Consider the following 21,036-nt stretch of genomic DNA (forward strand, 5'->3'; position numbering starts at 1 on the left):
TAAACATGGCAGATTTCCTGACATCAGTGGAGAAAAATGTTCACGCTGCGCCACTGAAGCATGAACTGCAGGCTGGTGCATCTCACAGTCCTCCTCGGACTCCACTCCCCTTCTCTTTAGACCGACCACCTCGCCTCTCCACTCTCAGTCCTACTGCAGGCCGAAACATCGCCATGTCCTTTCCTCCCCACAGACGCTGTTCGACCCACTGAGTTCTTCCAGCAGGTTGTTTGTTGCTGCTAGTATGGACTGGTTGGGCTAAACGGTCTGCTTCAATACAATTATAATTACTTTGATTCAAATAAAAAACAATCTTATATCCCGCCACACTAAATGCAATTCACCTGTCGTTCACCCACACTCAGGTGGGGTCCACAGCTCTGCTCCAGCTGCCTTTCCTGCCAAGTCTTCTCCCGCGGTACCGGCAGCGTTCCGGGCAGTCCCCGCGCTGGGGGCTTTTCTCAAGCGGGCGGCGCGCGGTTGGTGACGTAAGGTGCCGGCGGCGCGGTGCGGTGCGGTGCAGGCGGCGAGGGCCCTGTTGGTGCACCGGCCGGGCCCGTTCAGCCTGCGAGGCGGAGGCGGCGGCAACGGCAACAACCGTCCCGTCACAGGTTCACTCAGCGACTGGTAGGAGCCAGAAGTCGGTCAAAGTGGGGAAACGGCCGGGACTGCGCGGCGTTGCCCCTGGTGTGTGTGGTGAGCCGGTCCCACCGGACTGGCCGGGAGCCGGTTCTCTCGGTGCAATGACCCGGCCCAGTCCGGCCGCTCCTTTCCGCCTCGGTCATTCTGTTTTAGTTACTCTCTCAGGAAACTGGACGCAACTGTCCATTTTTGCGGACTGTCGAGGAGGTGAAGCTCCGCAGTCACAGTTACACTGCGCGGCAACAGGCCCCTCGGCCCTACTGGTCCGTGCTGGCCCAGGTGCCCCGTCCAAGCTCATCCCATTTGCCAGCGTTTGGCCCCTCTCCCTCTGAACCTCTCCTGTCCATGTACCTGTCCAACTGTCTTATAAAAGTTGTTATTGTACCTGCCTCAACCACTTCCTCTGGCAGCTCATTCCCCATTGCTTATTCCTTAAATTAGAACTTGGCAAATTTTAATGCATTTCTGAATCCTGACTGAACTAGATGGTATTTTACCCATAGCTTAATGAATTGTTTAAGTTGAAAAATATCTCTTCTGTTCTCATTTCATCCTAATATATAAAGCCTAACATCCCTTAGGCAAAACGAGTTTGTGACAAATTGAGGAAATGATTGAAGGGAGGAGCCTGGCTGTCACTGAATGCCTTGAAAGAATACTTTTACCACAGCCCATTTCATGAATAATACAAAGTAAAATGCTGCACCTACCGGAACTATGAAATAAAAGTATTATGTTGCAGCTGTACGAAACATTGGTCAGGCTGCTCTTGGAGTATCACGTACATTTCTGGTTGCCACACTACTAGAAGGATGTGGTCACATTAGAAAGAATGCAGAAGAAATTCTTCGGGATGTTGACTGGAATTGATGCTCTTACATATAAGGAGGAATTTGATAGGCTGGGTTTATTCTCACTGAAATGTAGGAGACCGAGGGGTGACCTTATTGAGGTTTATAAAATCATGAGGGATGTAGATAGGGTAGATGGTCACAACCTTTTTCCTGGTGTGGGGGAGTCTAAAAACTAGAGCTTAGGTTTAAGATGAGGGGAGAAATTCGAAGGACATCTGAGGGACATGTTTCTCACACAGGGTGGTGGTTAAGAATGAGTTACCAGAAGAATTGGTAGAGGCAGATACAATTAAAACATTTAAAAGGCATTTGGACAGGTACTTGAAAAAGGAAGGGAGTGGAGGGATACAGTCCAAATGAGGGCAAATGGGATTGGCATATATAGGCATCACAGCCGGCATGGACAAGTTGAGCCAAAGGGCCTGTTTCTGTGTGATACAACTTCATGACTCTAGTGTGAAACCTGATACAGGGTAGATCAGGTTCAGTACTGAAATCTGGTAAAGTTGACCAGAGGTTGGGATTTTCCCATTTGGTTTCACATAACTCCGCAAGCAAATATCAGTTTAGTTGCCAGGAAAGGGGCTAAAGTGCCAGTAATAGCCCTTGGTGTACTGGAGATTCTTTTACCTTATTTCAACCACCTTGTGCTTGAGGTTTCTCAGTTGTGCTCATACTTGCTGAGTATGTTCATAAGATATTAGACAAGTAGAATTTCTTTGTGTTTTGAATATTACAATGCAGTATCTGAATACTATTAGCAATCAGCTAATCGAAAAAACAAACAGCTGTTATTAAAGAGGATTCCCTAGTTTATTTTAAATCAAGGTGGGAAAAATAATGTCTTTTATTTATTATTCATGTAAATATAAACAGTGATTGATTCTGTGAACATTTGTTTTCTAGAAAGTATTTGGAAAGGATGGCGAAGAATAAGTCAAAGGCACAGAAACACAAAGATGTTTTCAAAGTTGCCAACAGCAGAAGTATAAAAGCCAAAAACAAAACCAAACCTGTAACTACAAGTCTCAAGAAGGTTAGTCTGTACTTCAGCATACTGTCAAAGAAATAGCTTTTAACTCGTGCATTACTAAACTGGTATGGTGGAGGTATTTGAAATTTTGCTTTTTTTCTGATTTGCGCTGTAGTAGTGTCATGCTAACTACTACACTGCAGGCCCTTCAGCTCGCATGCCTGCACCGACCTTGAAACTACATCCACCTTTCTGCACGTGGTCTTTATCCTTCTATTCTCTGCCTATTTATGTCTGTTTAAATGCCTCCTAAATGTTGTTATCATATCTGCTTCTACCACTTCCAGGCATCTACCATTCTTTGTGTAAAATGAAAAAAAAATTGCCTCTCAAATCTCCTTTAAGCTTTCCCCCTCTCACCTTAAAGCTATGATTTCTAGTATTTGACATTTCCACTCTAGGAAAAAGATTATCAACCCAATCTATGCATTTTATAATCTTATATACTTCTGTCAGGTTGGCCCTCAGCCTCTGACGCTCCAGAGAAAACAATCCAGGTTTGTCCAACCGCTTCTTGTAGCTAATACACTGCAATCCAGGCAACATCCTGCACCCTCTTCAAAGTTTCTACATCCTTCCGATAGTGTGGCAATCAGTACTGCATACAATACTTCAAATGTGCCCTAACCAAAGTTTTATGACTTCCCAACTCCTGTACTCAATGCCCTGACCGAAGAAGCAAGCATGCCTACACCTTCTTTATCACTCTATTCACTTGTTTCCACTTTAAGGGAGCATTGGACTTGCACCCCAAGATCCCTCTGTACATCAGTGCTGCTCAGGGTCCTGCCATTTGCTTTATACTTTACTCTTGCATTTGACCTCCCAAAATGTATCATCTCTGTTCAGATTAATCTCCATCTACCTTCTCCCTTACAAAATTTCTAACTGATCTATATGCTGCTATATGTAATACAAAATAACTCCTAAATATTAATGCAATGTGAATATATTTTCTGTTAACTAAATCCTTTATTATCTATTATTTCATTGAAATAATTTTATTTGAGAACTGATAAATCTCAAGGACCTGGTATCCTACATTCCAGTTTTGGAAGAGATGGCTATATAGTGGATGTTCTGGTTATCACTGCACACAGTTCAATAGATTGGAGGGTAGCAAATCTGACCCAAGAAAACAAGAGAGTCACTAATCAGTTAGCCTGCTGTGAAGAGCAAGGAAAATACCAGAATCTATAATAAAAGTTGTGACAGCAAGACACTTAAAAATATAATAATTTAGTATATGTTTAATAATATTTGGTCAGAATAAATTTATGAAATTGTTTTCATTTTTGACCAAATTATTAGAGATCATTGAAGATGTATTTCATCTTTTAATTTTTTTTGGGATAGGGGCATTGGTGACAAAACAAATATTTATTGCCCGTACCTAAATGCCCTTGAGAATGTTAAGATGAGCTGCCTTCTTGAATTACTGCAGTCTTTCTGATTAAGGTTTACCCACGTTGCTGCGTGGTTCCAGGATTTAGACCAAGTGAAGAAACAGATTGGCAATTATATTTCTGAATCAGTATGGCATGTAACATGGTGGGAACCTACTAATGGTGGTGATCTTATGTGCCTGCTGCCCTTGTCCTTCATGGTGGTGGAGATGCTGTCATAGTAGCCTAGATAAGTGACCAGCAGAGCAGATAAGAGGGAACCAGTGAATGTTGTGTATGTGGATCTTCAGTAAGCTGGTTAACAAATAGGAAACAAAAAGTAGAAATAAACAAGTCTTTCTTGGGTAAATGCATGGACTACAGTTGTTCATGACCTACATCAAAAATTTGGCTGAGAGGACCAGCTGTAATGTTCCCAAGTTTGTGTGGGAACATGAGAGGTTGTGGAGATGCAAGGAGGTTTCTGGAGGATATGACACAGGAATTGAATGGGCAACAACATGGCAGATGGAGTACTAAGTGGAAAAATGTGAGGTTATCCATTCTGGTAGAAAAAGAAGGAATGCATTTTTTTTTAAATAGTGTAAGACTGCGAAATACTGATGTTCAAAGGACCTGCCTGTCCTTATACACATGCCATTGAAAGCTAACATGCAGTTGCAGTGTGCGTTTAGCAAGGAGAATGGTATATTGGCTATATTGATATAAGGTTTGATTATAAGAGTAAAGATGTCTAATTGCAACTAAGTAGGGCCTTGTTGAGACCACTTCTGGAGTATTATGTACAATTTTAGTCTCCTTAAAAAGATATAGCAAGAGGGAGAGTCACCATACTGGTTCCTGGATTAGCAGGTCTGTTAAACGAGGAGAGGTTAAGTAGCAAGGCTTGTGTTCCCTAGAGTTCAGATGAATGAAAGGCAACCTCATTGAAATGTAAATAATTCTTGGGAGGCTTGAAAGGGTTGTTGCAGGGAGGATATTTCCCCTGGTTGAGGAGTCTAGAAATATAGTGTTAAAATAAAAAGTAGGCTATTTAGGATGAAATGAGAAATTTCTCCAACCACGGGGTGATGAATCTTTGGAATTCTCAATTCTGAAGGACTGTGGAGGTTGATAGACTTCTGGATTTAAAGGAATCAAGGCTTGTGAGAGTAGTGCAGGAAAATAGTGCTTGGAGTAGATGATCAGTCATTTCTAGTTGAATGGTGGAACAGGCTTGAGGGGCCAAATTACTTTTTTCTTATATGTTTATGTTGCTGATTTAAACCACACACCTTAATGGTTTACGCATTTAGGCCATTTAAGGTTTAGAGAGGCATCAGTTTTCTTACCTTTCAAATTAGTCATTCCTGTTTTCAGAAATTGTATTTCATAATTTACATGGCTGATTGTGACCCATTCCTTCAGATATCACTTTGGTTTAAAAAAAATGTATTCCATGAGAGAATGTCAGGAATGACAGCATGGGGTATAATTAGAACAGCTCTCCCTCACGAATTGAATAAGTTCAGTGTTTCTCAGCTTTTTCTGCAATGTATCATGTAGTGAAGATCGTGGTTTGTGATATTATTCTGGATCACACTGGTGGCGGGTTGGCCAGTCCATAAAGATGTGACAACTGTTTGTAGCAAGCACAGCAGCAGGTTCCATGCTTCTATTTAGTTTTGGCTCAGTATTACATTTTGTCTACCAGACCATCTTGAGTGCTCCAAGTAAACCTAGATGAAATTAGCTAGTAATAAGGAACACTTTTTGTTAATCGAAGTATTGAACAATTGTTGATGATAATGCAATGGAACAATGTGTGTGGTTGCCCCACTTAATGCTTCATTAAGATATAGTGAAATTTCTTTCTTTGCATGTTGTGTAATAGCAGGATGTGGTTTCAAGGTATTTTATGCTAAATATTTTGATGAACCCACTTCATGAGTAATTCTTGCTTGGTTGCCCCCATTTGCAGGTTCCAACCTGTTCCAGGCAGACGAGATCATCTGTCTTGTTTTTGATGAATACATATTTCTTGGGATGTCTTGATTGTTGAATGATTTACTTTAGGAATATTTTGGAATTTTAAAGAAATTATTATAGCAGATTAGTTTGAGATGGTGGAAAGGTTTTGATATTTGATGTAGAGTAAGCATGCTAGGTACTAAAATACAAGCAAGCTCAAATTGGAATTTTTTGTGAATTTTAGAATTTTTGGAGTATTTCTTTCAATAAGTTAATATTTGCAGTTATTATTTCTTGCTCCTGGGTTTGATTGCAAGCTATGCTGTTGAGATAAATATCTCTGAGGTTGCCAAGTTTGGTTTAATCTATTCTTGGTGGCTTAGTCATATGGCATTTACTGCAGTCTACACAGTAATTGAGTTTATTTAATAGTTTTGTGACCAGTCTCTTAAGATGACACCCATTAATCACAGCAAATTGTGTACAGGTGGTTAGTGCCTATCTTTGAAGAATTGACCATTGCCCAAGAAAAATGTAATTATGTTAGTCTGTAATACTATGACATCGCCATGAGACAGTATTTAAAATGCAATGGCTGGTACCAGATGTGAAGTTCTTCAAATCCATAATGGACACACTAAGGCTGGCACAGAGCTTTTGCTGGCTACATGTTGGCCAGTAATTAGCACCAAGGTTGAAGAAAATAGTTGGTTTTTCCAGACTGTCAAAACACAATCTGGCATTTTTGCAGCCTGTTACGCCAGTGTCTAGGAGGCCAAAACTATGTCAGTAACTAGCTGTCATTACAATATTTTCTTGCATGTGTAGAACCAACAAGATATTAAAATCTTGGAAATCTCAGAGGGCAAATGAAGTGCACAACAAGCAAGCTTCATGGGGAAGGTAGAAGTTTGCTCCAGCTTAACTTTGAAGGTATGGTCACATGAAACTGCAGTAAATATTACACCTGGCTTATGTTCAGGTCCTTGGAGATGTACAGGAGTGAACTGAAAAGAATATTTTTCTCCTACATTGCCAGCAGGAGATTCTCAGGCAGTTCAGGAATCTTGGCAACTTTAGCTGGATATAATGTTCCTATGGATATCTTTTATGCTGGTGTTTAAATAGTTTCAACTGACAGGAGTTAACTGCCTTGTTTTACAATGACCACCTTTGTTCACACCTGAGTATCTCCACTGTTGTATTTTCTGAATCTAGTACATGCATCTCACATTGTTAAATTACTAGTAGTGTAATATCAATGCAGCACTGTCTAAAAGGAATTTAAAATATTTATCTTTTCTGAACAGATCAATATTATGAACAGTGAAAAAGTCTCTAAAGTGAATAAAGCATTTACAGAAGTACAAAAAGAGATCAAGAACTTATCCAAAGACACAACTTCAAAGAAACCACTGCAGGTAATAGTTTGTTCATGAATATTTTCTAAATGCTTTGGCAATTAAAAAAAAAATCCCTAGCCTAACCTAACTAGCCTAACTCCATTCACATTGCTTCTGTATTCCTATTTTTCTTATGTTAACATGAAAAACAAATGGAGTGAGAATTCCTATAGTCTATACCAGGGGGACAGACATCACCCTTAAATCTGAATTTACTCTCCCCTTGTCTGAAGTCTTTACTCATGAAATTCCTTAAGGGTTCACTGGAGAGCAAAAATCTTCCTTGACCCGGGGTTCTTGAGACTTACTGCTAGGCCTCTAATATTGAGTTTGTTTAATTACAGGATAGATAGGACCTTGGTGTTCCACATAGTTATCTATTCACTTGATATATGCTTGACAGACAAAGCAACTAAAGGCAATATTGTTTCTATCCTGTCAAGATCAACTTGTGTTCGTCTTTCAAAGTTCTGCATATAAAATTAAACATTATGATCATTGAAAAACCCCAATTTATTTTCATACCGCAGATTTCCAGACCTCCACCGGCTGAACAGCTGAATGTGGATGCTACAACTCAGTTGTTTTCTCAGTTATGAAATTCAGCAATTGCTTTCAGTGGACGTTAACATAAGTATACAGTGGACAGTACACACTAGAGTATAAAAAGAATTTTAATGTTGTATTCCCATTTCAACCCTCTATATGGTTGATTTTTCTTTGCAAATCAAATGGAGAATCCTGTCGGCTACACCAGAGGAAATGAACCAAATGCATTTGCATTCTACAAATTCAAATTCAAGATCTTATGTCAGTGTTTGGTTTTGACGAAAGCAGGTATTTGGACAATCAGTTCACAAAATTACATGATAAATACTGCATGTTGCATATTTTTGTATAGCTTTGGAGAAGATAGGGCAAATTTGAATGTTATTTTTGAGCAATAAAGTATGAAAAACTAAATCTATTTGTCTTTATTATGCTCTCAACAGCATCAGCCACAGATGTGTACACAGTCCTCTTGTTTTTAGCACCTATTTCACATTCGTAAGTTATTAGTTAATTCATTCAGTCAATCTCAATCTTGAAGTATGAACAACAAGGATGGTTTAAATAAAAAAGTGATCATGGAGGGGCTTCACTATTAGTAGCGATAAGCACAAAAGGAATATTTTTCTGGAAATGGCAATGTGAAAAGCACTTCATTTCACATTTTCTGAATGAGATGACTCAAAGGAAGGTCAATATGACTAGGAATTCCTTTTCCAATTTGACCATATCCCTATATTTGTAGAACAAATACTAATTGTTGGATGGAAGTAGCTCCGAGAATGCAAGTAGTTTTGTAAGAAGTGGTCAATGGTCTTTTTTGGTTTGTTGGTACTGCTGGAATCATCAAAAGCTGCTAAAGATCAAACGTATACTTTGATTAGTACTTTGATTAACATTTATGATGTATGAGTAACTTTAATATGCAAGAAAAGCATATTGTTATTTTAGTTCAATCACTATACCAGATGTGAGCATAAAAACAAACTGCCAGAGAAACTTGGCGGCTCAGGTGGCATCTGTGGAGAGAAGTGGATGGTTGACGTTTCAGGTTGAGATCCTTTACCTGGACTGGATGTGAGATCCATTTGCTGGCACCAATTCTCTACTTAATTCCTGATAATTATTAAAGAAGAAATATCGATTCCAAAGTGTTGCTAACTTGATGTACAGAATTTTGTTCAGTCCAATGGAAATATTCCAACTTTTTTAAGCATTAGTCCAAATCCTGGAACTATTTAGCTAATAGAACCAACCTCAATATACCAAATGTACTACAAAGTTTCAAGGAGGTTTACCACCACCTTCCTAGTGGCAATTAGTGTTGGTCGATGAATTCAGACCTTGCTACTGAGGCCCACATCCTGCAGATGATATAAAATTAAGACGATCCAAGCATTTTACACACTCAGAAATAAGTGGACTTGGTTGATTTATGTTAACCTTTGAATTAATATAGATTCATACTGAATTATTTTAAAACATTTCAAATATTTTTACAGTGTATAATTTATTAGTTGGTGTCAACAGCAAGTTTTCTATTTTCATGCTTTTGTGATTTTGATACATCATCAAATAGGTTCATGCATGAGAATAAAATGAAATTAATTTATTGGTTTGTGTAAAAATGGTTTGTGATGTTCCCATCGTTATTTTTTAAGTTGAAGGTTTTATGTTGGCTTATGATTTATTGTATAATGGTGACACAAAGTACAACTTCAGACAAGGGCAGAATTTTAGTTATACCAGGAAATCCAAAAGCTGCTGTTCACTCCACCTTTGATTTTGTAAAAATGATATCAATTTGTCAAGGCCACGTTTGAAATACATTGAAAAGTCTAATGTTGCTGTGAATAAAACTTGCTACAAAGTTGGAACTGAACTGAATTGCACAGGGAGCTATTTGTGATCCATTCTTAAAGAACTAAGCCTCAATTGTGAGGGTGGGGGGGAAATCTCGTTGAAACCTACCAGATACAGAAAGGCTTGGATAGAGTTGATGTGGAGAGGATGTTTCCGAGGGCACAGCTTCAATAAAGGTTTGTCCCTTGAAAACTGAGATGAGGAAGAATTTCTTCAGCTGGAGAGTGGTGAGTCTGTGGAATTTGTTGCTGCAGAGGGCGGTGGAGGCCAAGTTATTGGGTGTATTTAAGGCAGAGACCGATAGGTTCTTGATCAGTAAGGGGGTTAAGGGTTATGGAGAAAAGGCAGAAAGAATGGGGTTGAGAAAAAGTCAGCCATGATTGGATGGTGGAGCAGATTCGATGGGCCGAATTCACAAGATCACAAGACAAGGGAGCAGAAGTAGGCCATTCGGCCCATCGAGTCTGCTCCAAAGAAAAGGGGGAAAAAAAGAATGAGAAATGGGGGGGGGGTGGGGGCAATGAAAAAAAACTATTCTAACCCCAATTTCCAGCCTTATCCCCATATCCCTTGATACCTTGACTAATTAGATATGTATCTATCTCCTCCTTAAACGCCTCCAGTGATCTAGCCTCCACTGCTGTACATGGCAAGGAATTCCATAAATTCACTACCCTCTGGCTAAAGAAATTTCTCTTCATCTCTGTTTTAAACGTGTACCCTCTAATTCTAAGATTGTGCCCTCTGGTCCTGGACTCACCCACCAAGGGAAAGGTGGGTGAGTCCAGATCTACTCTGCTTGGCCACATCTACTCTGTCCAGTCCTTTCAACATTTTAAATGTTTCTATGAGGTCCCCTCTCATTCTTCTGTACTCCAGTGAGTACAGTCCAAGAGCCAACAAACGCTCATCATACGTAAGCCCTTTCATTCCGGGAATCATCCTCGTAAATCCCCTCTGAACCGTCTCCAACATCAGCATATCCTTCCTAAGATATGGGGCCCAAAACTGCACACAGTATTCCAAATGAGGCCTCACTAGTACCCTGTGGAGCCTCATCAACACTTGCTTACTTTTAGGATTAATAAACTATAACTATTGATATCTTAAGACGGATGAGAATTATGGCTGCTCGAAATACTGATTTAAAAAGTGTCCTTCAGGCCAGAACAGCCACACCACTGCTTACCTGGGCTGGGTGCTGTGTGATAATTGCTGTGTCTGGAACTTAATTGGATTCCCATTATGCTTGACTATGGAGATGATGGTCAATCTTAATGGGAAATAAAAAAGCTGTATCAAACAATGAAGGTGATACCTGCCTTTGTCTCACCCGATTGCAAAATGATTAGCTGAACCTGTGGTGTGAGGCTGCTCTTTGTCCATCTGCAGTAGCCCTTTGTCCGTTTCCTGCTCAACCAAGAACTCCGGCACCTGACTCATTAAAGTGTGCGTGACAATACCTGTATAAATCTGTCTACCCCTTTGTACTGAGAGAACTCGGGAAGCGACTCTTAGTGAGTGCTGAAGAGAATTTTCCTAGCGGTCGGTGCACTGTTAATAAAGGTATTTGTTCGAATCGACCTCGTGGCACTGTTATTTATAGCAGACGGATAGGGAAATTGATTTCGGGACGACAAGCACATCCTTCCTAAGATATGGGGCCCAAAACTGCACACAGTATTCCAAATGAGGCCTCGCTAGTGCCCTGTGGAGCCTCATCAACACTTGCTTACTTTTATACACTATACCTCTCGAAATGAATGCCAACATAGCATTCGCTTTCTTTACCACTGATCCGACCTGGTGGTTAACCTTTAGGGTATCCTGCACGGGTACCCCCAAGTCCCTTTGTACTTCTGTACTTTGAATTTTCTCTCCTTCTAGATAATAATCTGCCCGTTTACTTCTGTTTCCAAAGTGTACAAATGCACATTTCTCAACATTAAATCTCATCTGCCATGTCCTTGCCCATTCTCCTAAACTATCTAGGTCTCTCTGCAACCTACCTGTCTCCTCAATACTCTCTACTCCTCCACCTATCTTGGTGTCATCCACAAACTTAGCCACAAAACCATTTACTCCATCATCCAAATCATCAATGTACAGGGTAAAATGAAGCGGCCCCAACACCGACCCCTGCGGAACACCACTAGTAACCGGTAGCCAACCAGAACAGGATCCTTTTATTCCCACCCTTTGCTTTCTGCCAACCAGCCAATGCTCCACCCATTCCGTTATCTTACCCGTAATTCCATGACCTCTCATCTTATTAATCAGTCTCTTGTGCGGCACCTTGTCGAAGGCCTTTTGAAGGTCTAAATACACAACATCTACTGCCTCTCCCTTATCCACCCTACCTGAGATTTCTTCAAAAAACTCCAACAGGTTGGTCAGGCAGGATCTTCCCTTCTCAAAACCATGTTGCCTTGCACCTCTAGGTATTCCATAACCTCATCCTTGAGGATCGATTCTAATAACTTTCCTACCACCGAAGGCAGACTAATAGGTCTGTAATTTCCTTTTTGCCGCCTCCCACCTTTCTTATACAGCGGAACTACATTTGTGACCCTCCAGTCCTCCGGAACCATGCCAGAGTCTTATCGATTCCTGGAAAATTATCACCAATGCCTCTGCTATCTCAAAAGCCACCTCCTTCAGAACCCGGGGATGCACCTCATCTGGTCCAGGAGACTTATCAGTCTTTAGTCCATTTAGTTTTCCTAGCACCTTCTCTCTAGTAATCTTAACTGAACTCAGTTCCATCCCTTGAGACCCCTGACTAACCGATATATTGCCGATGTCCTCCACAGTGAAGACTGATGCAAAATACTTATTTAGTTCCTCTGCCATCTCTTTATTATCCATTATAATCTCTCCCGCACCGTTATTGATTGGTCCTATATCAACCCGTGTCTCTCTTTTACTCCTTATATATTTAAAAAAACTCTTAGTACCCTTTCTAATGTTATCTGCCAACTTCCTTTCATAATTCATCTTTTCTTTCCTAATGTCCTTAGTTTCTTTCTGCAAGTTTTTAAAGGTTTCCCAGTCTTCTGTTTTCCCACTAATTTTTGCCTCCTTGTATGCCCTCCCTTTTGCTTTTATTTTAGCCTTCACCTCTCTCATTATCCACATTTGTGCCTTTTTTCCATTCAAAACCTTTTTTCTTGGAATATATCTATCCTGCATTTTCCTTATTTCTTGTAGAAATTCCATCCATTTCTGCTCCGCTGTCCCTCCAGCTAGCTTACTCTTCCAATCAATTTGGGCCAGCTCCTCTCTCATACCATTGTAATTTCCTTTGTTCCACTGAAATATCGATACACCTATTATCAGCTTCTCCTTCTCAAATTTGAAACTGAACTCAATCATATTGTGATCACTAGTTCCTAATGGTTCCTTTATCTTTAGTTCCCTAATCACCTCCGGTTTGTTACACAGCACCCAATCCAAAACAGCCGATCACCTGGTGGGCTCATCAACAAGAATTCTACTCCTATATCTTATGGTATTATGGTCTAATTGGCTATGGGGATGGTTTTAGCAAGATGTTAAATATTACCAATGCAGCACTGCAGCCCTTTTGAATTTTTAAAAAATTGTTTGAAGCTGCCTCTGTTTTGGAAATGATGTATTAACTTTAATCAAATATAAGTCATCAACAGTATCTGAGGAGGAGTTTACCAAATACAGTTCAGAATTATATTACCTTAGTAATACCCGGGTAGCAGTCGTGACTTTATTCCATGTTCACCTCTAGGTACTATTAAATCTAGTGTGGCCTGGTGGCATAGCGAGTAGAGCTGCTGCTTACATTATAAAGACTTGGGTTCAATCCTGACCTTGGGTGCTGTCTGTGTGGATTTGACACGTCCTCCCTGTGACTGCATGGGTATCCTTTGGGTGGTCAGGTTTCTTCCCACATTGTGGGTTGGTAGGTTAATTGGCCAGTGTAATTGCCCCTAGTGTGTGGATGTGAGTTGTACAATCTGGAGGAGAGTTGATGAGAATGTGGGGAGAGTAAAACAATACAATGTACAGGTGAAAATGCTATCATACAAGTACATGGCACTTTGTAATTCACAGTGCATTCATGACCTGCAAGGTAAGAAGGAAGTACAAAGACATCTTGACTGACCTGGGCTCCTGCCACCAAATAGGTTCCAGTCAAGGAAGCCTTTCTGGTTACACATGCTCACAACCAGTCGGGGTACTGAGATCCAGTGGCATGAAATATAGCTTGTAGCATGTGTTCAACCAAAATTTGGTCAATGATCTGATTATCAAGCTTCTAGGTTTCCCCTTGCAACGTAAATATTTGACCGTGCATTTGTACAGGTCTTGGAAGTTCTACCTACTTATTGAACAAATGGGGCATCACTGATTCACAAGTAATGATGGATTTAGTTTATGACATCTGGGTTGGCTATCTATCAACAATATGTAATTTTGATGTGCATTTTTCATGCTTTTGCTTAATGTCATTTGAAGGAAGTGGTCATTAGAGCTGTATGGCACAGAAGGCCATGCCTATCTTTTTGCCCATCAACACTAATCCCATTTGCTAGCATTGGGTCAATAGCCTTCTATACCCTGCCTTTTCAAGTGCCTGTTTAAATGTCTTAAATGTAGTGATTGTATCTGATTCCACCTCTTCCCTGGCAGTGTGTTCCAGATGTCAAACACTCTGTGTTTTAAAAAAGCCTATGCCCTCTTGATTTTTGATACCTCTACCATAGGAAATAGGTTCTGACTACTTTATCCTCTACATCAGTTTTATATACCTCTCTGGATTGTACATTGGTCTCATAACCCATGGAACTAGAGTGGAAATAAGCCACACTTGATAGGCAGCCTTGAGTTTGACTTGCCACAGACAAAGACACACATAACTGAAATGGGCAGTTATTTCGGAATTGATAGATCTCAAAAATATTAAGCACGTTAGCTGTCTGAGAAAGAAAAACATTTCTATGAAGGGGTTATTTGCATCTTTAGTGCACTTTTAAAAGTACAAATTAGATAATGCTATCATTTCATTACAGTTTGGCAGAGGTCATATTTAAAAACCACACCCTTAAAATGTAAGATCAAATGTTGTGCTTGTTTATTTCCATTCATTCGTGAAATGAATCTTCTCTATGCAGCTTATATTTCTAAACTTGGATACTCAATATTCTGATGTTATTTATTGTCTTTAAATTGTTGCATCACAACACGAATAGAAATATTCTTAAGGGAAACTTCCACTATTTTAAAGTTAGTTACTTTTATAATATTGGGTTAAGATCAGTTTTTATCAACTCTAACATTAAGTAATTAAAGGTAGGACTCAAAACAACACACCCTAATTGTTAACATTTATTTAGTATTGCTTAAACCAACCTCTGCATAAAGCAATATTGGTGTAAATTTCATTGACAATTAATTTAAAAAAACTCATCAGTATATTTTGTGCATTCAACACAATCAGCCAATTTGATGTAATATCTAATAGTTATATACATACAAGTATCTTTCCATGGAACCTTTAACCATTATGATTTAAGGCATGACTGACCCAGCTACTGCTGGATTGGCCTCAACTTTAACCTGAAATAAATCTCTCCAATTTTGCTGCTTTGACTTCTAATGGTTTATTACAATTTACGTAAGACCATAAGACATAGGAGCAGAATTAGGCCATTCAGCCCATCCAGTCTGCTCCATCATGGCTGATTTATTGTTCCCTCTCAACCCCATTCTCCTGCCTTCTCCTCATAACCTTTCATGCCCTTACTAAGAACCTATCAATCTCTGTTTTAAATACACCCAATGACTTGGCCTCCACAGCCATCTGTGGCAATGAATTCCACAGATTCACCACCCTCAGGCTAAAAAAATTCTTCTTCATCTCAGTTCTAAAGGGACTTCCTTTTATCCTGAGGCTGTGCCCTCTGGTCCTAGATTCTCCTGCTACTGGAAGCATCCTCTCCACGTCCACTCTATCCAGGCCTTTCAATATTCGGTAGGTTTCAGTGAGATCCCCGCTCTTCTTCTGAACTCCAGCAAGTACAGGCCCAGAGCCATCAAACGCTCCTCATATGTTAACCCTTTCATCCCCAAGATCATTTTTGTAAACCTCCTTGGACCCTCTCCAGCACCAGCACATCCTTCCTTAGATATGGGTCCAAAACTGCTAACAATACTCCAATTGTGGTCTGACCAACGCCTTATAAAGCCTCAGCATTACATCCTTGCTTTTCTATTCTAGTCCTCTTGAAATGAATGCTAACATTGCATTTGCCTTCCTTACTACTGACTCAACCTGCAAGTTAACCTTTAGTGAATCATGCACTAGGACTCCCAAGTCCCTTTGCACCTACGATTTCTGAATTTTCTCCCCATTTAGAAACATTTACACTGTACTGCCCACCCATGTTTACCTTTTATCACATCTTTTTACATTGAGAGCAGTAGAAAAAGGTTAGTGGCTGTTCTTGCTTATAATTGTTTCGAGTCCAATGACGAAGATTATTATTAAAGTTTGTTTTATTGTCATTGCATGCAAGCTGAATTCTCAAGAAGTTGACTGACAGAGCCTTGGAAGTCTTAAGGTTAAACTGCACCTTTTTCACTTTCTGTTGGGAGGTATTTTAAACATGTCATTACTTGTGCTTTAGGTCTAGCCCTTAAATGGCAGTGTTGAATATTTATAAGATTATTGCAAATTAAAAACAGATTGATCTTGCCACCCCCGCCTTTTGTATGCTTTAATAATGAGAATAAGCTGGTTAGGACTTGAAGATATTCTCAAGACAAGAACCAACATTTCCTACTCTGTAGTTGCCACATGAATGCAGGGAAGATTAAAGCAGTACTGGACACACAATATAAAGGTTGACTGGTCAAAGGCAAACATGTTCATTCAGAATTGATATCAATGAAGGAGCATGTGCAATAGTATGAAGCATATTACCAGGTTAAAAAGGGGAAAAATGTATGTAAAGGGAATATTTGCATCTGTTCAATGGGTGCCATTGGAAGTTCACTTAAGATAGTGCTATCATTATACATTTGGTATTTATTATGTTTTAAGGGTGTGGTTTTAAATGTTAAGCCATTTATTTTGTTTATTTATGTGGCACATTTGCACTTACAGTTTAAGGAAATTAAAATTTGACTTGAGCCAAAAGTTTTTAGTTCTGTTTCTCTTTGTACTGGCAAATATTTAGTTGACTAATAGAATAAGTTTTTAAATAATATAATGGAATGCGTTACATTAATAGGTTAAAATGTTCACCTAAAACTTCTCAGTGTCCTAAATTACTGATGAATTAAGTCTTCCTTGTTCAGATTACTTGGCTAAACTGGATGAATGTCAGTGCCAGGTAGGAGTTCATTTAAATATTTGCACCATCATAATTAGTAAACGCACATTTAAGTATCTCCTTTTTGAATAGTTACATTAAAAATATTGACAAGATGCCAGCAATGTTCATGTTATGAGTGAATAGAAGTAAATATTCCTTTCAGAAATTTCATATTTAAGGTCAGTGGTGCCACCCAGTGGTTTGACACAGCACAACTCAATTTTAATTTTGAAATTAATCTGCCTGACATTTCAGTTACACATTACGATACACATCATCGTTATTATATATATATATATATATATATATATATATATATATATATATATATATATAAAATCATCAGTAGCCTGGATGACTTCAGCAGACTATGTCGTCTCCAGCGTAAAAGCTCCCTCTAAAAATGTTAGTGTGCTTTCTTACCTCTGGCCTCAATTATTCCAATACTCTCCCGTTTGGTTTCCCATCCTCAGAACAAAATTGTGCAGACAGTAGAAACCTGGAAAAAGAAAATGCTGGACATACTCAGCATGTCAGACAGCATCTGTGGTGAGAGAAATAAATTTAGTGTTTCAATTACCTCCTGTTAACATTTCAGAAGTCACCTGTTCATCTCTCCAAAGATGCTGTCTGACCTGCTAGGTATTTCTGGTATCTTGTGTCATTTCTCATGTTAAAACTTCACTTAGCTTGAAACCTTTTTGCTTATCTTCTCCTGACCCATTTGATCCTGAAAAACAGCTAACATTTTAAAACTTACTGGGATATCTTTATGATCTTCCCCAACATTATCTCCACAATCTCTTACAGTACTGCATTGACTTCTAATATTTGTTCCTGACTCAGCCCTCTTATACACCTTCTCTTCACCCCTTCCCTTCCCTGTGGCATCCATAGCTTCAATCACCATTGATAGTTTGGACTTGGGTTCAAATACATTATTGGTTAATTATATTAAGTCTTAATATAATGGGACACATTTCTGCCCTAATTTTACTATTCAGTTGCAAGTTGATGATATTGCTGTACACAAACTTTTGAATTTACAATTTGGTTTCCAGAATCAATGTGTTGTTATTGTGACTTGGTTCTCCGACATGCAATTTCAAGATCACTTCAGTTACACTTTTGTGTGGTATTTCAAAGTCTATTCAAGGCACTCAGAGTCTCATTGTCAGTTATTTTAAAATCCAAATCAAACAGGCAGATAATTCTACCTTTATAAATTTTCATGTTTTTTCCAACTACACTTGGGATGCTACAGAATGAGTTCAAGTACAACAATTTTTACTGATTAATACCTATATACTCAGCAATATGTGGCAATACCACAGATGTAATAATTCTATGATGTAATAACATTTGTACTGTCCTGTGCTACTGTAGCAAGGAGCAAATTTTGATGGCATTTATACCCTGTGTATGTATGCCCATATCAATAAACTTGAACTTAATGCTGGGACATTTTACGAGCATTCACAATCCCATAAATTTGGCAAAAGATTGAAGGAATACCTGAATACAAAAAGGATTTCATTGAAATTACCATGCTCAACTGAGAAAATCATCAAATTAATTTTGGCACACAAAGAAGAGATGATTGACGTGTTGTCTACCACAGAGGTGGTCTGCTGCAAAAACGGCATTGTTTAGTGATACCGTCACTGAATTCACTGAGCTACACTAGTTCCTTGTTCCCAATTGTCCATATTTTAAATTTCTTGGTTAAATGCCTTCATAGACATTTGCTTCCTAGTGTCAGCTTTGGGTCATCCTTATTTCTAAGTCAGTTGTATGTCCAAATATTTTAGGACTTTGGTCAAGGGTTTTGACTAATCTTGGTGCCTCAAGTAATAAAGAACATCTGTTCAATGTCCAATTGCTCCTTCTGGGACAAAGTAGTGTCCATTTTCCTCCATCATAACATTGCACTTACAACCAAAAAAGTGCTTCAATGTCTGCAAAGCATTTTGGGATGACCAGAGCTAATGACGGTACTGTATAGATACAAACCTTGCAACTCCTATTTCTACAGCAGCATAATGAACTCTGCTCCATGTGCCACTCTTCGCCCACCAATGGGAGCTGTGCCCTCACCCATAATTATTGGTTCTCCTACGAAGGGGATATTTTTGAAGCTTGGTCTTACATCTAAAGTCTGGAGTAATCTTAATTTATAAACTGGAAATGGTAACATCCAGATGACTCAACAGCAAGGCCTTACAAATAGCAGAATGCATAGTGTTCCGTATTGAAACTGGTTAAGGATAGCAGAAATTAGATACTTTCCTCATTAAAAGGGAAAACTGCAAGAGGGGCAGAGAATCACTGTTGACTATATTTGTAGGTCCTTTTGATTAGATTAACAGAGATTTGACATAGAATAAGAACAGATGATCTACCCATCATCTTAAAAGGAATTTATGTGCATAATTTAAAAAAAAAATTTTTAGATTTTATTTACAGCGTGGTAACAGGCCCTTCCGGCCTAACGAGTCCGCGCCGCCCATTTTAAACCCAAATTAACCTACCCGTACGTCTTTGCAATGTGGGGGGAAACTGGAGCACCCAGAGGAAACCCAAGCAGACACGGGAGAACGTAGACAGCGACGGGAATCGAACCCCGATCGCTGGCGCTGTAATAGCGTTGCACTAACCACTAGGCCACCGTGCCATTAGAAGCAAAATGAAAGTTAAAACATGGTAAACATATCAGCTGTGATAAATGATCTCAACTTTTCAGGACCATATTATGGAGCTTGAATACTAGAATTCTCATCCAATATGTGACACCACAGACACTGATAACCCTGAGTACCACTGTAATTCTTTCTAAAGAAGTAAGAGGACTCCAAAAGCAGAGAATGAAAGTTTTATCTTTTGTATCTTTTATTTAAAAAAAGAACACAACTTTGGTCAATATAAAAACTGAATAGTACAAAGAACTTTCTTGCTTGTAATTCTACACTACAGGCACTCCAATGGATAACTTTATCCATGTATTAAATGCAAATGTAAACATTTTGCGAGATGTAGCTAAGCCCAAACAATCACTTAGACTAACTAGTTGTCAAAGTTATTTCACAAATCCAACTGAAAGCTGGAGGAGATAGGGCAAATTTACAGTTATTTGCATAATTAAGAATAAGCTACCAAAACACAATCTATTTACTCCATATTTGTTATAATCCAATCATTGATTAATCATATTGATGTGAATCCTACTCACCAGTACATTTTAGTATATGCTGTAGGAATGAAAAACATTCCAGATGGTTAATGTTAGGTCTTTTGGGCACATTCAGCTTTTAAATATCCTCCTTTAAAACATACTTCTCTTCGGATCTGAAAATGTGCTGGATTAATAGAAGTACAGTGAAATTGGTCTAATGCTCTTAAAGAAAAACACATTAGGAGACTACTTAAATCAGTTCTAAGATGAGGCAGGTTTCCCTGTCCATTATATTACAAGACAAAAATCTCTCCTAAAGTGCAAGAATCAAAAGGCACTTAAAAAGTGTGCAGTGTATAAAATTTTTTTTTTCTGCCACCCTATTTATAAAGGTAGTAGAAAAGTCATTTGTGAAGCAAATACTTCTGTAATAACATTAAGGAGATTATTCCTTGGCAGTATCACATTCAATTCTATTGTGTGCCATGTGGCAGTGTTATAAAACAAACTGAACCATTGTATAAAAATGTCCATGTAAGACTTAAACATATAAAAGGACACAAGTTCAGGAACCTTAAACTTTAGTCTTGAAAATGCAGTACAGAACTTCACAAATTGGAATAATGTAGTTTCTGAAGGCTGACTGGTGGTCCAGAGGTAGATTTGACATCTCAGAATGTGTGTTGCATTGGTTAAAATCTACAATTCAAGATCTGTACATCAAAAAGATCACAGACACCTTCATTTTCATCCAGGTTGAAACTGTATTCATCAACTGGTGGAGGAGAAAGTCGAAGAAGAGGAAACAC

General features: G+C 39.0%; 2 protein-coding genes across 4 annotated transcripts in view; one reads left to right on the forward strand and one right to left on the reverse strand.

Annotated features, from left to right (window-relative positions):
• The first annotated feature begins 454 nt into the window (after positions 1-454).
• Positions 455-8,251, forward strand: LOC127574323 (ribosomal biogenesis factor-like). 2 transcript variants are annotated; one of them, XM_052023241.1, is made up of 4 exons: positions 455-687; positions 2,403-2,532; positions 7,196-7,306; positions 7,819-8,251. In XM_052023241.1, the coding sequence occupies exons 2-4, from the start codon at positions 2,419-2,421 to the stop codon at positions 7,885-7,887; spliced, it is 294 nt and encodes a 97-aa protein (XP_051879201.1). In that variant the 5' UTR covers positions 455-687; positions 2,403-2,418; the 3' UTR covers positions 7,888-8,251. The 2 variants fall into 2 exon arrangements, with proteins under 2 accessions (XP_051879201.1, XP_051879200.1); XM_052023240.1 differs by having other exon boundaries at positions 457-627.
• A 138-nt stretch (positions 8,252-8,389) lies between these two features.
• The window catches only part of LOC127574321 (transcription factor E2F5-like), a 32,320-nt gene continuing 19,673 nt past the window's right edge, over positions 8,390-21,036 (reverse strand). The window contains exons 9-10 of one of the 2 annotated variants that reach the window (XM_052023236.1): positions 17,479-17,554; positions 8,390-8,693 (exon numbers count right to left, since the gene is read on the reverse strand). In XM_052023236.1, the coding sequence (XP_051879196.1) occupies positions 17,487-17,554 (68 nt within the window). In that variant the 3' untranslated portion in view covers positions 8,390-8,693; positions 17,479-17,486. Of the gene's footprint in view, positions 8,694-17,478; positions 17,555-19,976; position 21,036 lie in introns of those variants that run through there. The other variant, XM_052023235.1, reaches the window with a different exon arrangement.

Source organism: Pristis pectinata, chromosome 9 (genome assembly GCF_009764475.1).
Source record: "Pristis pectinata isolate sPriPec2 chromosome 9, sPriPec2.1.pri, whole genome shotgun sequence".
Classification (NCBI taxonomy): Eukaryota; Metazoa; Chordata; class Chondrichthyes; order Rhinopristiformes; family Pristidae; genus Pristis; species Pristis pectinata.